The sequence below is a fragment of the Ovis aries genome, chromosome 7, assembly GCF_016772045.2.
Source record: "Ovis aries strain OAR_USU_Benz2616 breed Rambouillet chromosome 7, ARS-UI_Ramb_v3.0, whole genome shotgun sequence".
Lineage (NCBI taxonomy): Eukaryota > Metazoa > Chordata > Mammalia > Artiodactyla > Bovidae > Ovis > Ovis aries.
Window position 1 is genome coordinate 65,277,022 of NC_056060.1, and position 22,403 is coordinate 65,299,424.

Genomic DNA, 22,403 nt, shown 5'->3' on the forward strand with positions numbered 1-22,403 from the left:
ACAGATGTTTGCCGAAGAGTTGTATTAAATGCGTTTAATTCTGCTGTCTCAGCCTAACAAATCTTTATCACGAAGATTACTTTAATTGGTGTCAGTTACAAGCAGAAAAAGCACCCATTACGCTTTTGTTTTCTAGCACTTGGGGAAATTTTCCATCCTAAGTAGAATATTGAAATGGGGGATGGAGTAAAGGTTTTGAAAACTGAGCTAATCATTTTATTTCCCGTTTTTACATATTCCTAATTTATTTGACGTTAAAGCTAATACTAATCAGAATTCCTCAAGACTCAAACAAGAAAGAGGTGGCAGAACAGTGCTGGGGTGACAGTTGGCATCTTCTGTTGCTTGCAGGTCACTCGGTCCATTAGTCTTTTTTAAAGGAAATTTCTAGGAAGTACCTCAGATTTTGAGTAAGAAACCCCAAAGTCTAATAAAACCACTATCAAACAAAAGGCCTGGGGACAATTTTATATAGCCATTTAAAAATGTGGTTAATAAGGAAAGGAGAAGGCAATGGCACCCCACTCCAGTACTCTTGCCTGGAAAATCCCATAGATGGAGGACCCTGGTGGACTGCAGTCCATAGAGTTGCTAAGAGTCCGATACGACTGAGCAGCTTCACTTTCACTTTTCACTTTCATGCATTGGAGAAGGAAATGGCAACCCACTCCAGTGTTCTTGCCTGGAGAATCCCAGGGACTGGGGAGCCTGGTGGGCTGCCGTCTATGGGGTCGCACAGAGTCGGACACGACTGAAGCGACTTAGCAGCAGCTGCAGCAACAATGCAAGGGAACATGGAGACAAATCACTACTCTTGTGAGGTTTTGTTCTAGTAGAGAAAGATGGAGGCAGTGTGGCACACAGCAAGTCATGTGATAGATGTCGTGGAGAACAGTAAAGCAGGGCAGGGGGATGAGGACGTGTGCGGTGAGGGGGTGATGTGGGCAGTTTTAAAAGTGTGGGCAGAGAAAGTCTCACTGAGAAGGTAGCATTTGAGCAAAGACAGCGCTGAGGGAGGGTGAGTGTGGATCTGAGGGAAGAACATTCCAGGCTGAAAGACAGCCAGTGCAAAGGCTGGGGATTAGGGCAAAGTCTGCCATGTACAGAACAGCACGGGAGCCAGGATGGACTGGGGCTGTAGAAGGAAGTGAAGCTGGATCACGGAGGGGCTAGGAGGCCTCTCTGTGGCTTTCAGAGCTTCCCAGGTGGCAGAGTGGTAAAGAGTCTGCCTGTCAGTGCAGAAGACTCTGGAGATGCAGGCTTGATCCCTGGGTCAGGAAGATCCCCTGGAGAAGGACATGGAAACCCACCCAGTATTTTTGCCTGGAAAATCCCACAGACAGAGGAGCCTGGCGAGCTACAGTCCGTGAGGTCACAAAGAGTCAGGCATGACTTAGCAACTGACCACCGCCCACGCATATAGCTTTTACTCTCTGCCTTCTACTATTGGAATGTTTGATCTGAGAAGTGACATGACTTATCTTCTTGTGTAAAAAGATCATCCTGCTTGTTGTGTTGATAACAGACTGTTTGCGGGGTGTGGAGGTGGAATGCAGAAGCATGGTAAAGAATAGATTCTGGATATGTATATATTGAAGACCCAGCACATAGGATTTGCTAACAGATAAAGTATAAGTGTGAAAGAGAGTAGTCAAGGATACTCCAGGGTTTCCACCTAAGCTCCTGTGAAGATGCAAAAGCCATGTGCTGAGAAAGATAAGAAGACCAAAGGTGCAGACCTAGTGAGAGTGAAAGCAAGAGTTCAGTTTTAGATGTTTTAACCTGGGCTGGAGATTTAGCTGTGGGAGATGTCTGCATACTCTTCAGGCCAGAGTCAGAACTGAGGCAAGTGGTTGGGGGAGCTGGCCCGTCTTATGTGCCCTCAGGGAAGGGACAGCCTCAGACCTAGGAGAGCTAGTCATTGCCAGAAGGAGGTCAGAAGCCCGAAGGTGAATTCCAGCCCTAACTTGACCTGGGCTGAGATCCACTGCTGGCCTGGATCGCTCAGGAGCAAAGAAGACCTCCTGGAATGGCCAGCCATGCCCATACCTGGGAGATAAGGACTCAGATGGAAACTCCTCATTGAAGAGATGACAAGATGGCTTGGGAGCAGAGGGGGGTCGTTGTAGGTATCTGTTGGGGTCAGAAGTACCTGGTTCTTGCCCGTTGTGGACAGTCAGGTGCCTATGAATGACTAGCACCTAACCATTGTCCTGTTCTTAGAGAAATTGCTGGTGGTTATACTGGGCTGTAGAGTCCACCACCCTGACTTTTCCAGTAAGCTGAAAGGGCAGAAGCATTCTCGAGTGATTCTTTTTTACCAAGTAACATGAAGCTACTAGTACTAGTTAACTATCGCTGTATGACAGATTGCCCCCAAACTTAATGGCTTCACAAAACAACATTTATCTCACAGTTTTCTGAGGGTCAGAAATTTGGGATTGTCTCGCTGGGTAGTCCTGGCTTAAGATTTCTTGCAAGGTTGCAATCCAGATATTGACTAGAGATGGAGAATTCACTTCCAAGGTGGTTCACTCACATTGCTGGCAAGTTGGTGCTGACTGTTAGCAGGAGGCCTGGGTTCCTCCCCATACCGGCCTCTCTCGGGGCTGCCTGAGTGTCTTCATAAGTTGGTATGACCATCACTTCCACCAGAGCAAGTGAACCAAGAAAGTGAGGTGGAAGCTGCGATGATTTTTGTGACCTAATCTCAGAATTCCTCCACTGTTCTCTACACAAGGGCCTGAAGACCAACAGGCAGGGATCCTTGGGGCCCACCAGCCAGCAATTACCCTCCTTAAAAATAGGAGGAGGTTTCTATCTTCTCAATCCTTTGTGTCTGCAGTTCTAGGAGCTCAGTAACCCCATGTTATCTGGGTCCCCCCGTCACAGCTGGGCTAATCCACATATTTTGCTGGGCTCCCCCACATTATGGGGATGTTTCTTTAGCCATCTCTAGCTCAAGAGGATCGCTTGAGAGACAGTAGGCAAATGCAGGTGCTGACACAGGAATCTCATCATTTGCCATGTTGGTGTTTGCCATTTCCCCCCAGGTTTTTTAGGTGCCCTATGCGTGATGTGTGGTGTTCCTGCTGTCCTGTCCCTGATCTGTGCAGAGATGTACTGCCTTTAGAAGCCCTTATTACATGATATTCTAAGATTGAGTTTGTAATACAAATTCTTCCAGGGAGCATTTGACCATTTAAAACCCACTGGTATTTCTGCCTTTTAGCACATTTATTTAACCTGTAGTTCTTGAATGTGTGCATTTAATTTCCAGCCATTTCTCGCATGAGCAAATTGCCTAAATACACTTGTGAGAAACCCTTTTATGGTAAATGTTATTAAACTGAAAACAAGGGTTTAATAAAATAGCAATTTAAGGGTAATTTACTAACAACTGGAGCCCTTAAACATTGACATACCATTGTGTAGTAATAATACCAGACCTGGTATTTAAACACATTCTTTGTCACTCCAAGAATCACTGGGACAGTTTCCTAATCCTCATGGTCTTTAATCATAGCTCTTTCAGGATTTTTTTTTTTTTTTTACTACTCATATGTCACCAGTTTATACATTATAAATCATTAGCTTTTGCCCACCTAAGAGATCCAGTAAACTCTTATCTCTGCTCCTTATCCAGAGGAATAATAGAGGAAATATTTAGAGGAAGTAATAGAGGAGAGTTGAGAAGAGAATGAGCCTTGTTCTTGGACTTCTGTTTTCTAGACTGTCTGACTGACTAGGGTGATATTGGCGTGAATAATAATAGAAAGTGCATCGTGGAAGTGATTGACTGAATATTTTGAGGATCCCTGGGTCTTCTCAATAAAGAGAATCCCTTGAATACACATCTCAGTAAAGGCCCCTTCTCCCTGGAAAGTGGTGTGTATGCTACAAAGAAAGCCAGTGGGCAACCGCGCAGGACCTGCCATTCCCATCCCAAGTCCCTGCATGCCTGCTTGGCTTCTATTTGAAGGTGGAGATTCTTTCTCTTGTTAGCACCTGGGAATACTCCCCTGAGAGGTTGATTCAGTACTATCTAGAAAGCAGGGAAGTAGACTCTACACCATGAGGAGGGACCTCATGTACTCAGAGGGACAAGATGTACTCACAGTCCATATAATCAGCACAGGAAGGGCTCCACAGGAAGATACATCTTCCTTAACCACTTGTTAAGTTGCCCTGAAAAATCATCATCATCACAGAATCTAGAAATCCCTCCTCTGTATGGTCAGCTCATCCTCTCCCTGAAGGTACCTGGAGTGCTATCATAGTCAAGAGGTTGTTTGGTGAGCAGATAACCAGGATGAGGGACACTAGATGAGGGGAGCATTTAGTGGTAACTGGTGAGCTTCATGAGTCCAGCTCAGAATGAGGATGACTTTATTCAGAGGACAGAACTTCTCAAAGCCAAAGGGCTAAGACTTTAATTTTCCTAGAGGGGCACTTGGATAGGTGTATTAGTTATCTTTACCCCAAACTTAGAAGCTTAATATTAATACAACCATAAATGTGTTATCACACACAGTTTGTCTGGATCAGGAATATGACTCAGGGTCCTTCAAGATGTTCTCTGGTATATAATCACCTGAAGGCTTCACTGGGGCCAAGAATTCAGTTTCCCTGTTGGTACTGCTGTTGGCAGCAGGGCTTAGTTCCTTACCATCAGACCTCCCTCCCTATTGAGTTGCTTGAGTATCCTCCCAACATGGCAGCTGGCTCCCCCCAGAATGAGTAACCCAAGAGAGAGCAAGGTAAAAGCTGCAATCCTGCTTATAACCCAGTCCTTCAAGTCACACCCTATTGCTTCTGCTATTAACACGTTCCATTTGATAGAAGTGATTCATTAACTACAGCCTGCATCTAGAAGGAGTTGATTGGCTCCACCTTTTGGAGAGGACTGTCAAAGACATAGTGGACGTCTTTTAAAACCACAAAAAGTACAGTCCTCTGTAACTTCTTTTTTTCTATACTTCCACAGCTGACCCAACTCTTCTGCTGATCCATGTATTCTTTTAATATTTCTACATTATTATATTTGTAAATATAATTCAGGTATAAACAATTCATATGTAATTACATGCTATATAATTATATTTTAATGTTATATAATTACATATGTATTATAGATGCAGTATATAATTATATATGCAGCATATAATTAGTTATGTATTATAAATATTAATGTATTTAGCTTACAGCCAAGCTCCTCTAGCATGATAGTCAATATGTATCTTTATGCTGATTTGCATACCTCATTCTGCCTCCTCACTAACTGGGGAACCTGAGGCAGGTTACTTGACCTCTCTCTGCCTCTGCGTCCCCATCCATAAAGTAAGACTGTAATAGGACCTGTCTCATAAGCTTTATTTGAGGATTAAATGAGGAGTTGCATGCGCAGAGCTTAGAAGAGTGCCTAGCACATAGAAAACATTGAGTACTGTTAGCTGTCAGCATGGCAGCTGGAGCAGTGGCAGAAACAGTTTGATCCAGTTGGCCATCAGAAGGCCATCGTATTTCCATGTTCCCAGAGGCAGTAAATAAAAGTCATAGTTGTCTTCTTGGCCATAGCATCCAAGCAGCCCTGTCCCAAAGGTAGAGAAAGAAGCATTTCAGGCCTGGAAGGGACCAGAGGCAGCAGCTTTTGGTTTTCTTTTCCTCTTTGCTGTGCTTGTTCCTCCCCTGGATCCCAGGCTAATCCCTGGCAGAGCGGGCTTACATGGAGATCAGATGTTCAGTTTGTACTGAGTCCTATTTCCATTTCGTTTTTGTTTCTGATTTTTTTAGGCTGACCTTTGGTGGAAGGGTAGACTACCCAAACAGGGAAGTGACCTCACAAAAAGCTAGGGAGTTCCTTAGTCTCATGGATTCGTATTAAAGCTTGTTCCCAAATTTCATTTTTAAACATCCATTTTCCACTGGCTACAGGTGATCAATGTTGGCATCAGGCATAGACTTACCTTCTTCTCAGGCCCTTTTGCTTGCCAGTGACTCTTTAGTTCCTTGGGCTTAATGAATAGACTTTATCTTCATCCTAAGCATATCTGTAATTTAAAACATGCCGGGTGTTTGCTGGAAATGTATCGATGAGAAAATTAGAATGGGTAATTTCTTCATCTCTTAAAGCAACTTTAAAAGAAAGGGTGTATACTGGAATGCACAAGGGTTGTCTTGTGTCAGGTGGCAATTTGCTAAATATAGACTCAGGAACCTTGGAGGGACCTGCTGAGGTCATCTGTGCCCTCCCACCCCCCTTCCCCATCTGAATGTCTCTAGCCCTGTGCTAGCCAGTTCAGTAGCCACCAGCCACACATGGCCTCTGGGCATTCAGCTGTGGCCAGCCCAACCTGAGATGTGCTGTCAGTGGCAGAGCACACTTTGAATTTAAAAAAAAATTAGTTGATGTACAATATTGTGTAAGTTATAGGTGTACAACAGAGTGATTCATAATTCTTAAAGTTCACACTCCACTTATAAAACATTGGCTATATTCCCTGTGTTGTACAAGATATTCTTGTAGCTTATTTTACACATAATAGTTTCACCTTTTAATCTCCTACCCTTGTACTCCCCCTCCCCCTTCCTTCTCCCCATTGGTAACCACAAGTTTGTTCTCCATATCTGAATCTGCTTCCTTTTTCTAATATTCACTAGTTTGTCCTGTTAAAGATTCCACATATAAGTAATAGCACACAGTACTTGTCTTTCTCTGTCTGACTTATTTCACTTAGCATAATACCCTCCAAGTCCATCCATGTTCATTCTTTTTTATGACTGAGTAGTTTTCCATTGTATGTATACCACGTCTTTATCCATTCATCTGTTGATGAACAGTTAGATCGCTTGCACACCTTGAAAACTGTAAATAATGCTTCTGTGCGCATTGTGCGTGTATCTTTTCCAATTAGTGTTTTGGGTTTTTTTTTTTTTTCAGATATATACCCAAGAGTAGAATTTCTGGATCATATAGTAGCTCTATTTTTAGTTTTTTGAGAAAGCTCCATACTGTTTTCCATAGTGACTGCACCTGTATATATTCCCACCAACAGTGTATAAGGATTCCCTTTTCTCCGCACCCTCACCAACTTTTGTTATTTGTAGGCTTTTTGATGATAGCCATTCTGACAGGTGTGAGGTAATATCTCATAGTGATTTTTTGTTTTTTTTTTTTACATTTCCTCAATGATTAGTGGTATGTGCCTGTTGACCATTTGTATTTCTTCTACGGGACATCATCTATTCAGTTCTTCTATCCATTTTTAAATTTCTTTTGATGTTGAGATGTATGAACTCTGTGTGTGTGTGTGTGTGTATATATATATGTTGGAAATTAACCTCTTATTGGTCACATCATTTGCAGATATTTTCTCCCATTCAGTGGGTTGTCTTTTCATTTTGTCAGTGGTTTCCTTTGCTCTGCAAAAGTTTAATTAGGTCTTGTGTATTTTATTTTCACTTTTTATTTCCTCTGCTGTAGGATGGATCCAGAAAAAATAGTGCTGTGATTTATGTCAAAGAGTATTCTGCCTAGGTTTTCTTCTAAAGAGTTTAGTCATTTCTGGTCTTAACATTTTTGGTTTTTAATCCATTTTGGGTTTATTTTTGTGTATGATGTTAAAAAATGTTCTGATTTCATTTTTTTACATGTAGCTGTCCAGTTTTTCCAATACCACTTATTAAAGAGAGTGTCTTTTCTCCATTGTATATTATTGCTTCCTTTGTTGTAAATTAATTGACCTTGTGTGCATGGGTTTATTTCTGGACTCTAACCTATTCCATTGATCTATGTGTCTATTTTTGTGCTGGTGCCATACTTTTTTGATTACTATATCTTTGTAGTATAGTCTGAAGCTAGGGTGGAGAAGGGCATTGCAACCCACTTCAGTATTCTTGCCTGAAGATTCCCATGGACAGAGAAGCCAGCTGTGCTACAAGTCCATAAGGTTGCACGGTCAAACATGACTGATGTGACTTAGCACGCCTGCCCACCCTGAAGTCAGGCAGTGTGATTCCTCTGGCTCCATTCTTTCTCAAGATTGTTTTGTCTATTCAGGGTCTTTTGTGTTCCCATACAAATTTTAAAATTATTTGTTCTAGTTCTGTGAAGATGTCATTGGTATTTTGCTAAAGATTGCACTGAATCTGTAAATTGTCTTTGGTAATATGAAGTGTACCCTGGATTTTGAAGACTTAGTACAAAGAAAAGAATGCAAACTGTTTCATCAATAATTTTATATTGATTGCTAGTTAAAATAATAATATAGTGATATATATATAATTGTATAATGGTTAAATAAAATAGATCATTAAAATTAATTTCACCTCCTCTTTTTACTATTCTTTTAATGCTGTTATTGTTGTTATTTAGTTGCTAAGTCATGTCTGACTCTTTTGTGACCCCCACAGACTATAGCCTGCCAGGCTCCTCTGTCCATGGGATTTCCCAGGCAAGGATACTGGAGTGATTTGCCATTTCCTTCTCCAAGGGACCTTCCTGCCCCAGAGATCAAACCTGCATCTCCTGCACTGGCAGGAGGATTCTTTACCACTGAGCCACCAGGAAAGCCCCCTTTTAGTACTAGAAAATTTCAGTTACACATGTGGCTTGCATTATATTTTTATCTGACTGTGCTTAGCTGGATCATCTGTCTCTATTCTTCAAGCCCCCAAGATGGAAGTTGTAGAGCTTTCCTTGGTGACTTTTCTGGGTCTTTTGTCATGCTGGCACTTCACTTACTCTCCACATCCAATCTTTTTCTCTCATGCTTCAGTTTGAAGACTTCTGTTTCAAGTAGTTGACTGTCTATTTCCTTATGAAATCCCTACTTCAAAAAAGTAAAGCATCTCTTCATATTCAGTTATAAGCTCAGTAACCCTATTATTTTTCACCTTTTCACTTTCTACCTCTTCCAACTCTGAAAATTTTTTTTGAATTTTATTTTATGGAAGGGTAGTTGATTTACAATGCTAGTTTACAATGTTAGTTTCTACTGTACAACAAAGTGGTTCAGTGTTACCTACATGTACATTCTTTTTTCATATTCTTTTCCATATGGTTATCACAGGATATTGAATATAGTTTCCTATGCTATACAGTAGGATCTTGTTGTTTATCCATTCCACATATAAAAGTTGTATCTGCTAATCTCAGGCTCTCCATCCACCCTTCTTCTCCTCACTCTTGGTAACTTGAAGTCTGTTCTCTGAGTCTGTTTCTGTTTTGTATGTAAGTTCCTTTGTGTCATATTTTAGATTCCATGTATAAGTGATATCATATGGTATTTGCCTTTCACTTAGTATCACAATCTCTAAGTCCATCCACGTTGCTGCAGACGGCATTATTTCATTCCTTTTTATGGCTGAGTAGTATTCCATTGTATATATGCACCACATCTTTATCCATTCATCTTTCAAAGGACATTTGGATTGTTTCCATGTCTTGGCTATTGTGAATAGTGCTGCTATGCATAGGGGTACACTTTTTTTAAAATTATAGTTTTGTACAAACATATATCCCAGGAGTAGGATTGCTCGGTCATATGGCAACTCTATTTTCAGTTTTTTTTAGAAATCCCCATACTCTTTTCCAGAGAGGCTGCACCAACTTACATTCCCACCAATAGTATAAGAAGGTTCCCTTTTCACCACACCTTCTCCAGCATTTGTTATTTGTAGACTTTTTTATTGATACCAATTCTCCTGGGGGAAGTGGTACCTCATTGTAGTTTTGATTTGCATTTCTCTCATAATTAGTGATGTTGAGCATCTTTTCATGTGCCTGTTGTTCCACTGTGTGTCTTCTTTGAAGAAATGTCTATTTAGGTCTTCTGCCCATTTTTAATTGGGTTGTTTGTTTTTTGTTGTTGAGTTGTATGAGCTGCTTGTGTATTTTGGAAATTAAGCGCTTGTCAGTCACATCATTTGCAAATATTTCTCCCAATCCGTTGACTGTCTTTTTGTTTTGTTTATGGTTTCCTTTGCTGTACAAAAGCTTGTAAGTTTGATTAGGTCCCATTTGTTTATTTTTGCTTTTATTCTATTGCCTTGGGGGACTAACCTAATAAAACACTGGATGATTTATGTCAGAGAATGTTTAGCCTATATTCTCTTCTAGGAGTTTTATGTTATCATGTCTTATGTTTAAGTCTTTAAGCCATTTTGAGTTTATTTTTGTGTATGGTAAGAGGGCATGTTCTAACTTCATTGATTTACATGCAGCTGTCCAACTTTCCCAACACCACTTGCTGAAGAGACTGTCTTTTCTTCATTGTATATTCTTGCCTCCTTCGTTGAAGATTAATTCACCATAGGTGTGTGGGTTTCTTTCTGAGATCTCTATTCTGTTCCATTGATCCATATGTCTGTTTTTGTGCCAGTACCATGCTGTCTTGATTACTGTAGCTTTGTATCAACTCTGATAATGGTTAATGGCCTTTCCTGGATCATCTCTGGCCTGTATTATTTTTAAAACTTGGTATCGGAAACCACCCAACATGACTCTAATGTGGGCCTGACTAAGGCAGAGACAAATAGAAGGAATTATTTCTATCACCAAGTACTTGACTGGTCTTTTTGTTACATTACCTCATTTATTCCTGTAACACAAGGAGGGGCAGGTGCTGTTGGTAGCACTCTTGACTTGATAGGTTGAGGAACTTACCAAAGTTCCATTGCCGATTAAGTGGCAGAGCTGGGATTTGTGTGCCTAACTCTGAAGCCCACATTCTTTTATGACATACCATGCCTTCCTTCCTTGATACTGTTCTTTGAATATACCCCTTCCTCTTGAGAGGCCTTATCATATGCAGCTGGTGCATTTGTAGCTCATGATCAACACTGACTCTTGAGCTTGGTCTGATGTGTTTGTGCCTCACTAGAATTATGAAGCCCTTCTGCTAAATTCCAGAAATGCCTTTTCAAACTTGCAGATACTTTGTGAAAGCTCTAGCCCTTATACAGTCATCAGTGGGCCAGAGTTCAGGTCTTTAGGTATTAAGAATGACTTTTCTGGCAGAGAACTTTCTTTCTTATCATCCCAGGTCCCATGGATAGCCATCAGTCTGCTGAACAAACTACTTCTTAAAGGCTAGTTAAGGCAAAGTGTACTGTTAACCCATGTTTGTGTGTGTGTATGTGTTCAGTTGTGTCCGACTCTTTGCAACCCTGTGGACTATAGCCCGCCAGGCTTCTCTGTCCATGGGATTCTTTCCAAGCAAGAATCCTGGAGTGGTTTGCCATTTCCTTCCCCAGGGGATCTTCCTGACCCAGGAATCTAACCCATGTCTCTTGCATCTCCTGCATTGGCTGGCGGATTCTTACCACTGGTACCACCTGGGAAGCCCCTATTTAATTACTCCATGTTACTAGCTAACATTACCATTGGGTAATCCATGTGTATGTAAAGGCAAGAAGTTTATGTTTTGAGTAGTCGGGAATAAGAGGAATTCCTTGTAAGAGTGTTGAAAACACTCTCATGGATGAACCTTGAAGAGATTATGCTAAGTGCAATATTCTTGTCATAAAAGGGCAAATACTGTTGAGCTGGTCAAAAAGTTCATTTGGATTTTTCCAGAAGATCTTAAGAAATATCTGAATGAACTTTTTGGCCAACCCGATTTATAATTCCATTTATATGAGATAAGTAGAGTAGTCAAATATATAGAAACAGAACGTAGAATAATGGTCATTAGGGGTTGTGGGTATGGAGAATGAGGAGTTAGTGGTTCGTGGATATGGAGTTTCAGTTTGGAAAGAAAAAAGATCTGGAGAGGGATAGTGGGGATGGCTGTACCACAGTGTAAGTGTACTTAATGCCACAAAATGGTACACTTAAAATGTTTAAAATGGCAAGCATTAAGTATATTTAAAAGTATATTTTACCATAATAAAAATAACCAAACAGATCTTCTCTACTTAAAGAAAAATAGCTTGCTTAGCATGTGTGATCAGAGATGCCACTGGACCCATCTTGGGTTCATTGTTAATTCTAGCTTTGAGATCACAGTCGATTTCTGAGTCAGCTTCTCATGAGGAAGGTGCAGGCTTCACCCAAGTGAGGGGCATCTTTTTCTCCTGATAGATTTCTCCATCTAGGAGGTTTTACCCACTTCACACAAATGCACTTGCCAGGGCTCCACCCACTTTCCAGGGATGTCTAGGGAAGGGAAAGCAGCTTTGCCTTTGAGGACTCTACAATATGGACCCTTAATTATACTCATTTTTCCATGGAGATTTTCTTATTCTTTATTCCCCTATCTGAGGGTATGCCTAGACTTTCCTAAGAAATAAAATAGCTGTAAATTGTATTCATTTGTACCAAAGTGGTCATAGCCTCTTTGGAGACCTGCATTAGAGTTAGATTGAGCAAACACCTCAGAGTGTTAGTGTTTCACTGAAGTCAGTGCCCCTTGACAACCTCAGGTCAGATCTCTACTCGAGGCAGAGGCTGTTTTGAGAAATTTAGCCCGGGTGCCTAGACTGAGACTGCAGGCCCCAGGAGTTCTCTTTATACAGTGTGCTGCTTGGTGCCATGGTGGTGTATCTGCTTATTTGCCCTGCCTGTTTTCCTTTTCAGGAATCATTAACCAATGGCAACAGGAATCCAAGGATAAAGTGATTTCCCTCCTGTTAACTCACCTGCCTTTGCTGAAGCCAGGAAACCTCGACGCAAAAGTAGAGTATATGAAACTGCTGCCCAAAATCCTGGCACACTCCATTGAACACAACCAGCACATCGAGGAGAGCAGGCAGCTGCTGTCCTACGCTTTGATCCATCCGGCCACTTCACTGGAAGACCGCAGTGCTTTGGCCATGTGGCTGAACCACTTGGAGGACCGTACGTCGACCAGCTTTGGCGGCCAGAACCGAGGCCGCTCGGACTCTGTGGATTATGGGCAGACGCACTACTATCACCAAAGACAAAACTCCGATGACAAGCTTAATGGGTGGCAGAACTCTCGGGATTCTGGGATTTGCATCAACGCCTCCAACTGGCAGGACAAAAGTCTGGGGTGTGAGAACGGCCACGTGCCCCTCTACTCATCTTCATCCGTCCCCACCACAATCAATACGATTGGAACCAGCACAAGTACAAGTAAGTCCCCCAGAAGCCCTTTAGTGCAGTCTGGTTTGGTGACTTGCTGTGTGTGGCATGTCCCGCTGGGAATGTCTGCTCTGGGCACCCCGTAACCCTGGGAGAGAAGGGCTGATTGAAATTGGCTGTGGGAAAGGGCTTTTTGGACCCCGTGTTTGTTGTTCTTTCGACTCCTGAAAGAGAAAAATCCTGGGCAGGTAAAAATGATTGATGGTTTAAATTTGGGTTACAAATAGATTAAAAAAAAGAAAAAATTAAATATGAGATTAAGTGGTGAAAGAAGGAAACTTCTGCTTTCCACAAACAGAAATGCCTTCACCCAGTACCTTTTACCTGGGGTTTTTGGATTTGCCAAGACATTGAGTTCCTGTGTGATGCTCTGTACCTGATTCTAACCCATGTTTAACCAGACAGCCTCATGGGCTTTGTGCATTTTCTTTTCTTTTTCCACTTCTTTTTTTTTTTCCTTTTCCTTTCTTTCTCTCCTTTTTTCCCCCTTCCTTTCTTTCTCTTTCTTTCTTTCTTTTTTTTAAAATTTCACCCTGGAATGTTCCCTCCCTTGCATCCCCTTGTCTTAATCCCCAGTTATCAGGGTTACTTTTCCTCCTGACCAGGGGGAGCAGGTTTGCTAACTGAGAATGCTGCTCTGTCTACGGCCTGGTGTGAATGCTGTGGCCTTCTCGCTCAGTCTAACCCCTTAGGAGAGGTGGGGCAGGAACGGCTTTGGCAGAGGGGAGAGCAGAGGGCAGCCCTCTGCTCTTTGAACACTAAAGCAAAGTACTCTGCCCACAGATGGGACCAGGCCTGGGTCTGGTGGCTCTGTGTGGCTCCCCACTTAGGCTGAGCAAAGTGACATAGATGCTACTGGCACGTCTATAAAGTGCGTGGGAGAGTGGCCCACCATTGAAGAGAATTCCTTGATGCTAGTTTGCATGTGTCTCTGAAGATGGTGTCAGGCCCAAGATAACTTTCTTGGGGAAAAGCTTTCTCAGTTAGACTGTGTGTGCCTGTCAACAGGCAGGAACCCCCAATGAAAAGATCTGAGAGTATGAGGAATTGGCAGTGACAGCTTCTTGGCCTCTGCCTCCACATGGATCTTGGGGCTAATGGGCCTTTTTAAATGGCTTTCTTAAGTACGTAAGTGTGTGGAATTTTCACTACATTGATTGAAACAGTACTTCAGTGAAATAATCAAAGAAAAACTTCAGATACTGCTTTGATAATGCCACAACACGAGGTTTTAAAATTCTTTTGTCCATTTTCACATTTAGATATTGATAACTTGCATATTTGGGGAATTAGGTGATTATTACATCATTAATTTATTGTGTAAGAGGTTCTGTGACAGGTTTTGTTCACAGACTAGTAATCCAGGAAACGGTTTCACTAACCTCTGTGTGATGGAAAGTGATGGCTTGAACTATTCAGACACATGCAGGCTGAGACTGCAGAACTTCTTGGCCTGAGTTTCCTGGGTTGGTGACAGAATCTAGTAATTATTTCAAAATTCTTTGATAGTTAGGAGAGATGCAAGCTCTGAGCTGCCTGCCCTCTCAAAACTTGGTCTTCTTTATTTTAAGAGGTTGAGTTTTATGTCATCCATCTTGAAATTAGTCTGGGGTCATCACATTTCCATCTCTGCTGATGTAACACATTTTTGTCGGGTCTTGATAAGATTAGTACATTTGAGATGGTTATCAGATTGTCACTTTTATATTTCACTGTGGCAACCAAGCCCAGAAGATGGGAAGGAAATGCTTAGATGCTTGTCATGGTCTCCTAGGCCTTTGAGTCCAGGATAGTACTTGAGCTGAAAAGGACTTGGAAGTTTAAGAAGATAGCTAGATTACAATTAGAAAAAGATTACATATTACAAAAGGGATTAGAGCCCTTTTTTGGAGCATCAGTAAAGAAGATAAGAGCTCAGATGTTTCCTCCAGAAAGTTTCACTGGGTCATATCAACACTTGTATTTTAAGAACATCTCTTTAACACAATCTTAATGTCATTGCTTTACTCCTCTGCATTGTTGATAGTGGCTAAATTGTGCTTATCCAAACTGCAGTCCTTTGGGTCATTCATTAACTCAACGCTTCTATCAACTATCTTCCGAGCACCTGGGAGGCAGCTTGACATAGTGAACAGAAAAAAGACTTTGGTGTCACTGCTACCTGGGTCCAAATCTCAGACCTGCAATTAGCTACCTACAACTAGGCCAAGTTACTTCACCTCTCTGAGCAAGGTCACCACTTGCAAAATGGAAGCGTTCATGATATCTACCTGTGAGGGTTGTGGTGAGGGTAAATGAGATTATGTATATGAATGCCCTGGCCAGGGCTGGCAGCAGTAAGCACTCAGTGAGTGTCTGCTAAATGAATGAGAGGGACTGGGCAAGACAATGAACAGCAAAGCACTGGCATTAACTGCCCTCCCCAGACTCTTGTGCTCATTGGCATTGTGCTTTCCTGAGCCCAGGCCATGCAGAGTGGTCTAGGGGGCCTTGAATATGCTATGACCATTTCACTGCAGCAGAAAATGGTTTGGCCTTAAGGGTTCAGATCACAAGATAGAAAAGTGCCAGCTTGTTTGGGAAAAAGCAAACAAGGTTGTTGGCTAAAAATGAGTGAGTGAGGTAGACAGCCGTGGTAGAGGTTGCAGAGGTAACGGGGAGGGAGAGATCGTGCTGGGTATTGTGGGTTGTTGTAAGGACCTCGACTTTTGCTCTAAGCAACCCCCTCAGAGGGTTTTTGGCAATTGAGTGATGTGATCTGGCTTGTGTTTTAAGGGGGATAGTTTTGGCCACTGTGTTAAGAATAGATTATACCAGGGCAAGGACAGATACACGAAGACTAGTTAAGAGACTATTGCAGTAATCCAGGCAAGTTATTGATTACTTGGACCAGGATGGCCACAGTAGGAGGGGGAGAAGTGGTCAAGTCTAGATGTATTTTGAAAGTACAGCCAACAGGATTTCCTGACAGAATAAATGAGTCGTCAGGGGGAAGAACTCAAGAATGACTCCAGGGTTTTTTGCCTAAGTTCAGTGTCCTATATGGTGACTTTATACATCTGTTAGACCACCAGAGACATCTAGTAAGCAGTTGGATATATGAGCATGCAGTTTGGGAGAGAAGACTGACCTAAGGTAGAACTTTGGGAGTTACCAGCACATGGGTGGTATGTAAAATTATGAAACTATGAGATAAGATCACCATGGTAGAGATGCAGATAGAGAAGACTGAGGACTGAGCCCGAGCACATCATCATGAAGCCTGGGGAGAAGGGAAAGAAGCAGCAAATCAAGGAGAAACCATTGAAGTTGGAGAAAAGTCGTGTGTGTGTGTGTGTGTGTGTGTGTGTGTGTGTGTGTGTGTGTGTGGCAAGACAATGAAGAAAAGGTTTCAAGTAGGAAAAAGTGGTCAACTGACTCAACTGCTACTGATAGGTCCAATAAGATGAGAACGAAGTGATCACTGGATTTATTAAGAGAGAAATCTTATGAGACTGGAGCCTTCACTGATCTCTTGGGGTAGTCCTTGCTGCTAAAAGAAACAAACCCACATAAAAGTTTGTTTTTGACTAATGTAAAATCCAGAACAGGTGTCCCTGATTGACATGTGACGTTCTTCTAAGCAGTTATTCATGAACCCAGGCTCTTTCTGTCTCATGTCTCTGCCATCTTCACCACATGTAGCCCAAAGTGACCAGGCTTGTCAAACCACAGGAAGGAGAAAGAGATGGGGGAAGTCTTCTTGGGAAGATTTCATGGACAGCTAATCTTCACTCACATCCCACTGGCTAGAACTCTGTCACATGGCCACATCTAATAGCAGGGGTGTGGTAGATACAGTCTCGCTGTGTGCCCAGGAAGAAGAGGAATCAGAGGCAGAGGGGACACAGGCAGAAAGCACCTTGCCAACTACCACTGAATAAAATAACTACCACTGGGAAAAAGAGGGATCTTAGAGATCAATTGGAAGTGCTTCACACATGATAGGCATTTAAGGGATGAAGACAGTTGAGTTAGTGATTCCAGTGAGATAAGAGGCAAGAAACTAGCTAGAAGCTTGCTTTTGAATGTGTATTGACTTTGAGAAGGTGCTTGCACATTGAGATGAAGAAAGTGATGCTTTAAAAAATAGAACCATGCAGGTTGTTGAGGAAGGGATTTAAGATGAGGCTGAGTAGGAGGCAAAAACTATGCCCTAATTTAATAAGAATCAACGTATTTTAATTCATTTAGACAGAGGAGAGAGTGCCTTTTAGTGACTGCAGAAGTTAAATGAGATCTCATAGGATGTTTGAGCTGGGCCTTTTCTTCCATGAGATAGGAGAGGAATGGGTTGGGACTGTTGAGAGTCTATGAGGCACCATTTTAGATAGCATCAAGGTGTTTCAGACGAGAGGGAAGAATCTGCTTTCAGTACCTAGCTCTCTTTTTAAGAGGGTCTGATGACTGAGAGCAAGAATCTGCAGGTTCTTCATCATGAGTCTGTGGGACCAAGGTATTGGCTGTCACGAATTATACACATGTCTTAGTCAACTTTGTTTTGGCCATCACAAGCAATTCCAAATGCAGTGTACCTAGAACCTGCCTTAGCACTTTTAGGTTTTCTTTCTGTCTCAAGTCATCTATAGGAAAAGTAAATCTTCCAGGAAAAGAACCATCCAGGTTTTCTTAAGAGCCCTCAGAATCCTGCTGTGTAGAGGTCAGTGCCACCTCCATTGCCCCAGACTGACTTTCTAACCATTTTCTACCCTTGCTGGTGGACTTTGACCTGGGAAAAAACTATATGCTGCAGTTACAAATGCAAGGAGCCTGTTTTCATTCAAACTGTTGATAATACTTGATTTTTCTTCGCATGCTTTACATTTGGGTTTGAAAACATGCCAACCTTTGCTAGCCTCATCTGAGATAAAAACTCAGAAACTTTGGGTTGCAAAAATTATTCCAGAATGCTCCATCTGAGCTGCCCACTTCAACTACAGTCTCATGGTGCAGCTTGGAGTCTCAGTATTTCTTTTATTAACCTCAATTGACTTTTATGCTAATAAAAGCTATATATTAAAAACAATTTGGTACCATGGGTTATGAAAAGTAACTTAACAGTGATCACTGCATCGTGTTTACTACATGCTGGGTACTCTTCAGAACCCTTTACATAAATATTAACTCACTGAACTTTTGTAGCTCCATGATGTGGCTCATATTGTTATCCCCATCTGACAGATGAGGAAACTAAGGCCCAGAGAGGCTGAGTACCTTGATCAATGTCAGAGCCCATCTAAGTCATATGCCCCAAGTATGCTAGCTCTGAACTGACCCATGTAGCAAGCATTCTGTGTTCCAGTTCTTGGTTGACATCTTTGCCTCCCCTTCCTGACTATGAACCCCTTGGAAACAAGGGTGTTGTCCTCTTTACCTCTCTTTCCTCACACCTAGAACACCCTCAAAAAGTCACAGAAATATTGGAGATGGCAAATTCCTGGCACATATTCAGCTGCCATTCTCTCGTGGTAGAGCATCTCTTAGAAAATGGTTGTGTCCTTCTAAGCCCAGATGTGGCCTCCACATCCTCCTCAATATGCCCCTCAAGGCAGCCACTATAATTCAACAAGAGATGGCATGTGAGCTAAAGCCTGTCTGCCTGCCCTGCCAGAAACATTTGCTCAGCAGTAGGGACTTAATAAATTCCTGGGCTCACTGCACAGATGTTCATGAAATTATCAAATTTCCAAAACATAGGAGAAAGTATTCTTGGGAATTCACTAAATATTTGGTGATAATATAATTCGCTAAATATTTGGTGGTCATTTAGCATTCTGCCTTCATCCTCACAGTGACATTTATCATTACTCTTCCTTTCTTTGTGACATGTTACCAACCTGATCTCAGTGCTAATAGACCTTTAGTAACATGCTGTGATCTTGATTGTGGAGGTGGGCATATGAATTTATACAGGTAATAAGATGCACAAATTCATACCAAAGAAAATAGTGTGTACAAAATCTGCTGAGATCTGAGTAAGGTCTGTAGTCTCATTAACAGTATTATGTTTGTGTCAGTTTCCTAGTTTTGTTAACACACTATTGTTGTGTAAAATGTCGCCTTGGACGATGCTGGGGGAATGAGCACATGGGACCTCACCCTATAGTATTTTTGCAGTTTCTTATAGATCTGTAATTATTTCAAAATTGAAAGTTAGAAACTAAAAACTACTGGGCCATACTGGATATTTCTTGGGCTTTGATCCTGTTTCTCGACCTTCTTGTGGGGTCTAGGATCCATCCCTTAATGAAAAGGTGGCTCTTGGGCCCCAGAGAGCCAATACCTAAGACAAAACTACTTCATCAGGCAAGGTGAAAAGTAGAGGTGACGTAGATCTCAGGAAAAGTGGCTCCTTTGGGAACCCTGAATCTGCAACTGAAAAAAGAAAATCTTCCAATTCCACCAGCCCCTTAGGCAGCCCAGGCCAGCTGTTTCAAAAGTACTCATTTGGCTCAAGTCCTTCCTTTTCCCTCTTCTCTTCTCATTTTCTTACAAGGCCACCATCTATTTCAAGCTCATTCCAACTAGCCTGTAACAAACCATCAGGACACACATTCAAAGGGAGGAGAGAGACCACTCAGCTTTCGGAAGGTCTAATAAGGAGAGGTCTTGGCAAGTGGCCTCCTGGAAACTGGAAAGAGGAGCAAGGCTTGGAGATCTCACTTCTATCTTGCTGGCTGTAGGTCATCTCCATCCTAAGCCTTCAGAGCCACTGGTGTTACTGGAGTTCCTTTTTAAATTTTCATGGAATTATTTTGTCTTTTTAACAACAGATTTTTCTTTCTCAGTGGAAAATTTCTTCCTCCCCAAAATGTAGCCAACCTGGCATACAACTGAAAAATTCCATTATTTCCTTAGCCCCTCATTTGCTCTTCAAAGAGGTAACTCTAGTTGCTTTGCTTCCTTTGAGAAGCATTTATAACAGCTGGCATGATATATTTTTAGCTTCAGCTTCCTTCCCTTTGGGGGAAACTGTTTTTAAATATGGCCCTGGCCTTCCTGATACCACATTGTGAAGATGGCTCAGTGATATCTCAGAGGACCCAATATTGCCACTGCCTGATCCTTTGCCTGTTTCCAAAAGTCCAAAGGTTTTATAGGACCTTGCTTTTCCTCACCATGTCTAGTGTTTGTTTTCCGGGACTTGGGAAAGAAAAAATCAGAAAAAACACTGTGGTAAGCAAGAAGTCTGCTTGTTTTATTGTGCATCAGAGATCCCACAGCTTGGGAAAAGTCAAAGACCTCCTTGGTACACATGCCTTGGATCATGAGGATGTGCCATCCAGCCCCTGTTCACGAGGATTTTTTTAGACTCTAATGACAGTGAGAGTTATTAAACACTAGATGACCTACTGAGGAAGGCAGTAGTGTTTCTAATTCCCCACTGTACTTCAAAAATAGGGTGGATTCTGGCTAGAATAAATGACTTAAACTGGACTAGCCTGGAAAAGGGGAGGAAAAAGGAGATGAACAAGCTGGCTTCTTTTAGATTGTTTTTGTGTTTTTTTGTTTTTGTTTTTGAGCCCTGTAATCTTGGGATTTCTATTATTTCACAAGATTTATAGTTATAAGCTCTAAAGTTAGAGTTTAGAGTTATAGGTTTAATCCATGAATAATGGGGCAAAAAAAATCTTTTAATCTTGTTTTTTTTTTTTTTTCCTTTTCTCACCTTTAAGATATCTGGGGATAAACTCAGGTTACACTGAGGAAAGATATATCATGAATGTAGCTTCTCTTTTGAAAAATTATATTTACTTATTTTTAATTGATTGATGATTGCTTTACATTTTGGACTTCCCCGGTGGCTCAGAGGTTAAAGCGTCTGCCTGGAATGCGGGAGACCCCGGTTCGATCCCTGGGTTGGGAAGATCCCCTGGAGAAGGAAATGACAACCCACTCCAGTACTCTTGCCTGGAGAATCCCATGGAGGGAGAAGCCTGGTGGGCTACAGTCCATGGGGTCACAAAGAGTCGGACACGACTGGGCGACTTCACTTACATTTTGCTGAGTTGTGCAGTGCGCTTCGTCGCTTCAGTTGTGTCCCACTCTTTGCGGCGCTGTGGACTGTGGCCTGCCAGGCTCCTCTGTCTATGGGATTCTCCAGCAAGAATAATAAAGTTGCCACATCCTCCTCCAGGGGATTTTCCCAACCCAGGATCTAACTCACCTCTCTTATGTCTCCTGCATGGGAGGTGGGTTCTTTACCACTAGCACTACCTGGGAAGCCCCTTTGATATTACTAATAGTAAGCAAATGAGACTCTTGAATTCCATGGTGACAGAGGAGGATAAATTTCAGCAGAAGCAATTACTATTAATTTGGGATATGTGTTTAAACACCGTCAGTATCATTCCTGCCATCCTCTTACCTACACCCTTGTCCTCAACATTCTTTTAGGTAAAATACAGTCTTGGGAAATCTCTGGTGTAAGTCAAGTAAGAGAAGGGTATCGAAATGGGGAAGGGGACTTCCAAAATCTGGGAAATGCTATAAAGGATTTTTGTGGATTGGAAAAAGGCTAAAACTCCCAACATGCCCTGAGGCAGTCATTCTTTGCCAAAATTCTGGACCATTCCCATAGACCAATTCCATGGCTATAATTAAATGTTAGAGCCAGTGAGAGAACAAGGTTTGCTTTAGAAATTGGTTTCACAGCCAACCTTCCTGAGAAGCATCCTTTTGGAAGAGCCCATCAAAACCTATATGGAACTAAAAAAGCTATAATAGATTATTTTGTACTTTAGCCTTCTCCTTTGCACAATAAGACATTACAATGCAAAGAGAATTATAAGGCTACAAGTGGCATTTTAGATATTCAAGTTTAGAGTATAAATGATGAGGCAGCCTTGATCAAAATCAAGAATATGGCTTTGAAGTCAGACGACGTGATTTTAAATTCCAGCTGCACCAATAAGTAGGTATGTGAACATGGACAAATTACTTGACCTCTAAACCTCCTTTCTTCATCTATAAAATGGAAATACATTTCAGTAGGCAAATAGGTGGGGAAACAAAGGAAACAGTGACAGACTTTATTTTCTTGGGCTCCAAAATCACTGCAGATGGTGACTGCAGCCATGAGATTAAAAGACACTTGCTCCTTGGAAGAAAAGTTATGACCAACCTAGACAGCATATTAAAAAGCAAAGACATTACTTTGCTGACAAAGGTCTGTCTTGTCAAAGCTATAGTTTTTCCAGTAGTCGTGTATGGATGTGACAGTTGGACTATAAGGAAAGCTGAGCACTGAAGAATT

General features: G+C 41.8%; 1 protein-coding gene across 5 annotated transcripts in view; it reads left to right on the top strand.

Moving 5' to 3' along the window:
• The window catches only part of SAMD4A (sterile alpha motif domain containing 4A), a 227,157-nt gene that overhangs the window by 124,877 nt on the left and 79,877 nt on the right, over positions 1-22,403 (top strand). For all 5 annotated transcript variants that reach the window (XM_027971877.2, XM_027971880.2, XM_042252547.2 and 2 more), the window contains exon 3: positions 12,581-13,099. In XM_027971877.2, the coding sequence (XP_027827678.1) occupies positions 12,581-13,099 (519 nt within the window). The remainder of the gene's footprint in view (positions 1-12,580; positions 13,100-22,403) is intronic.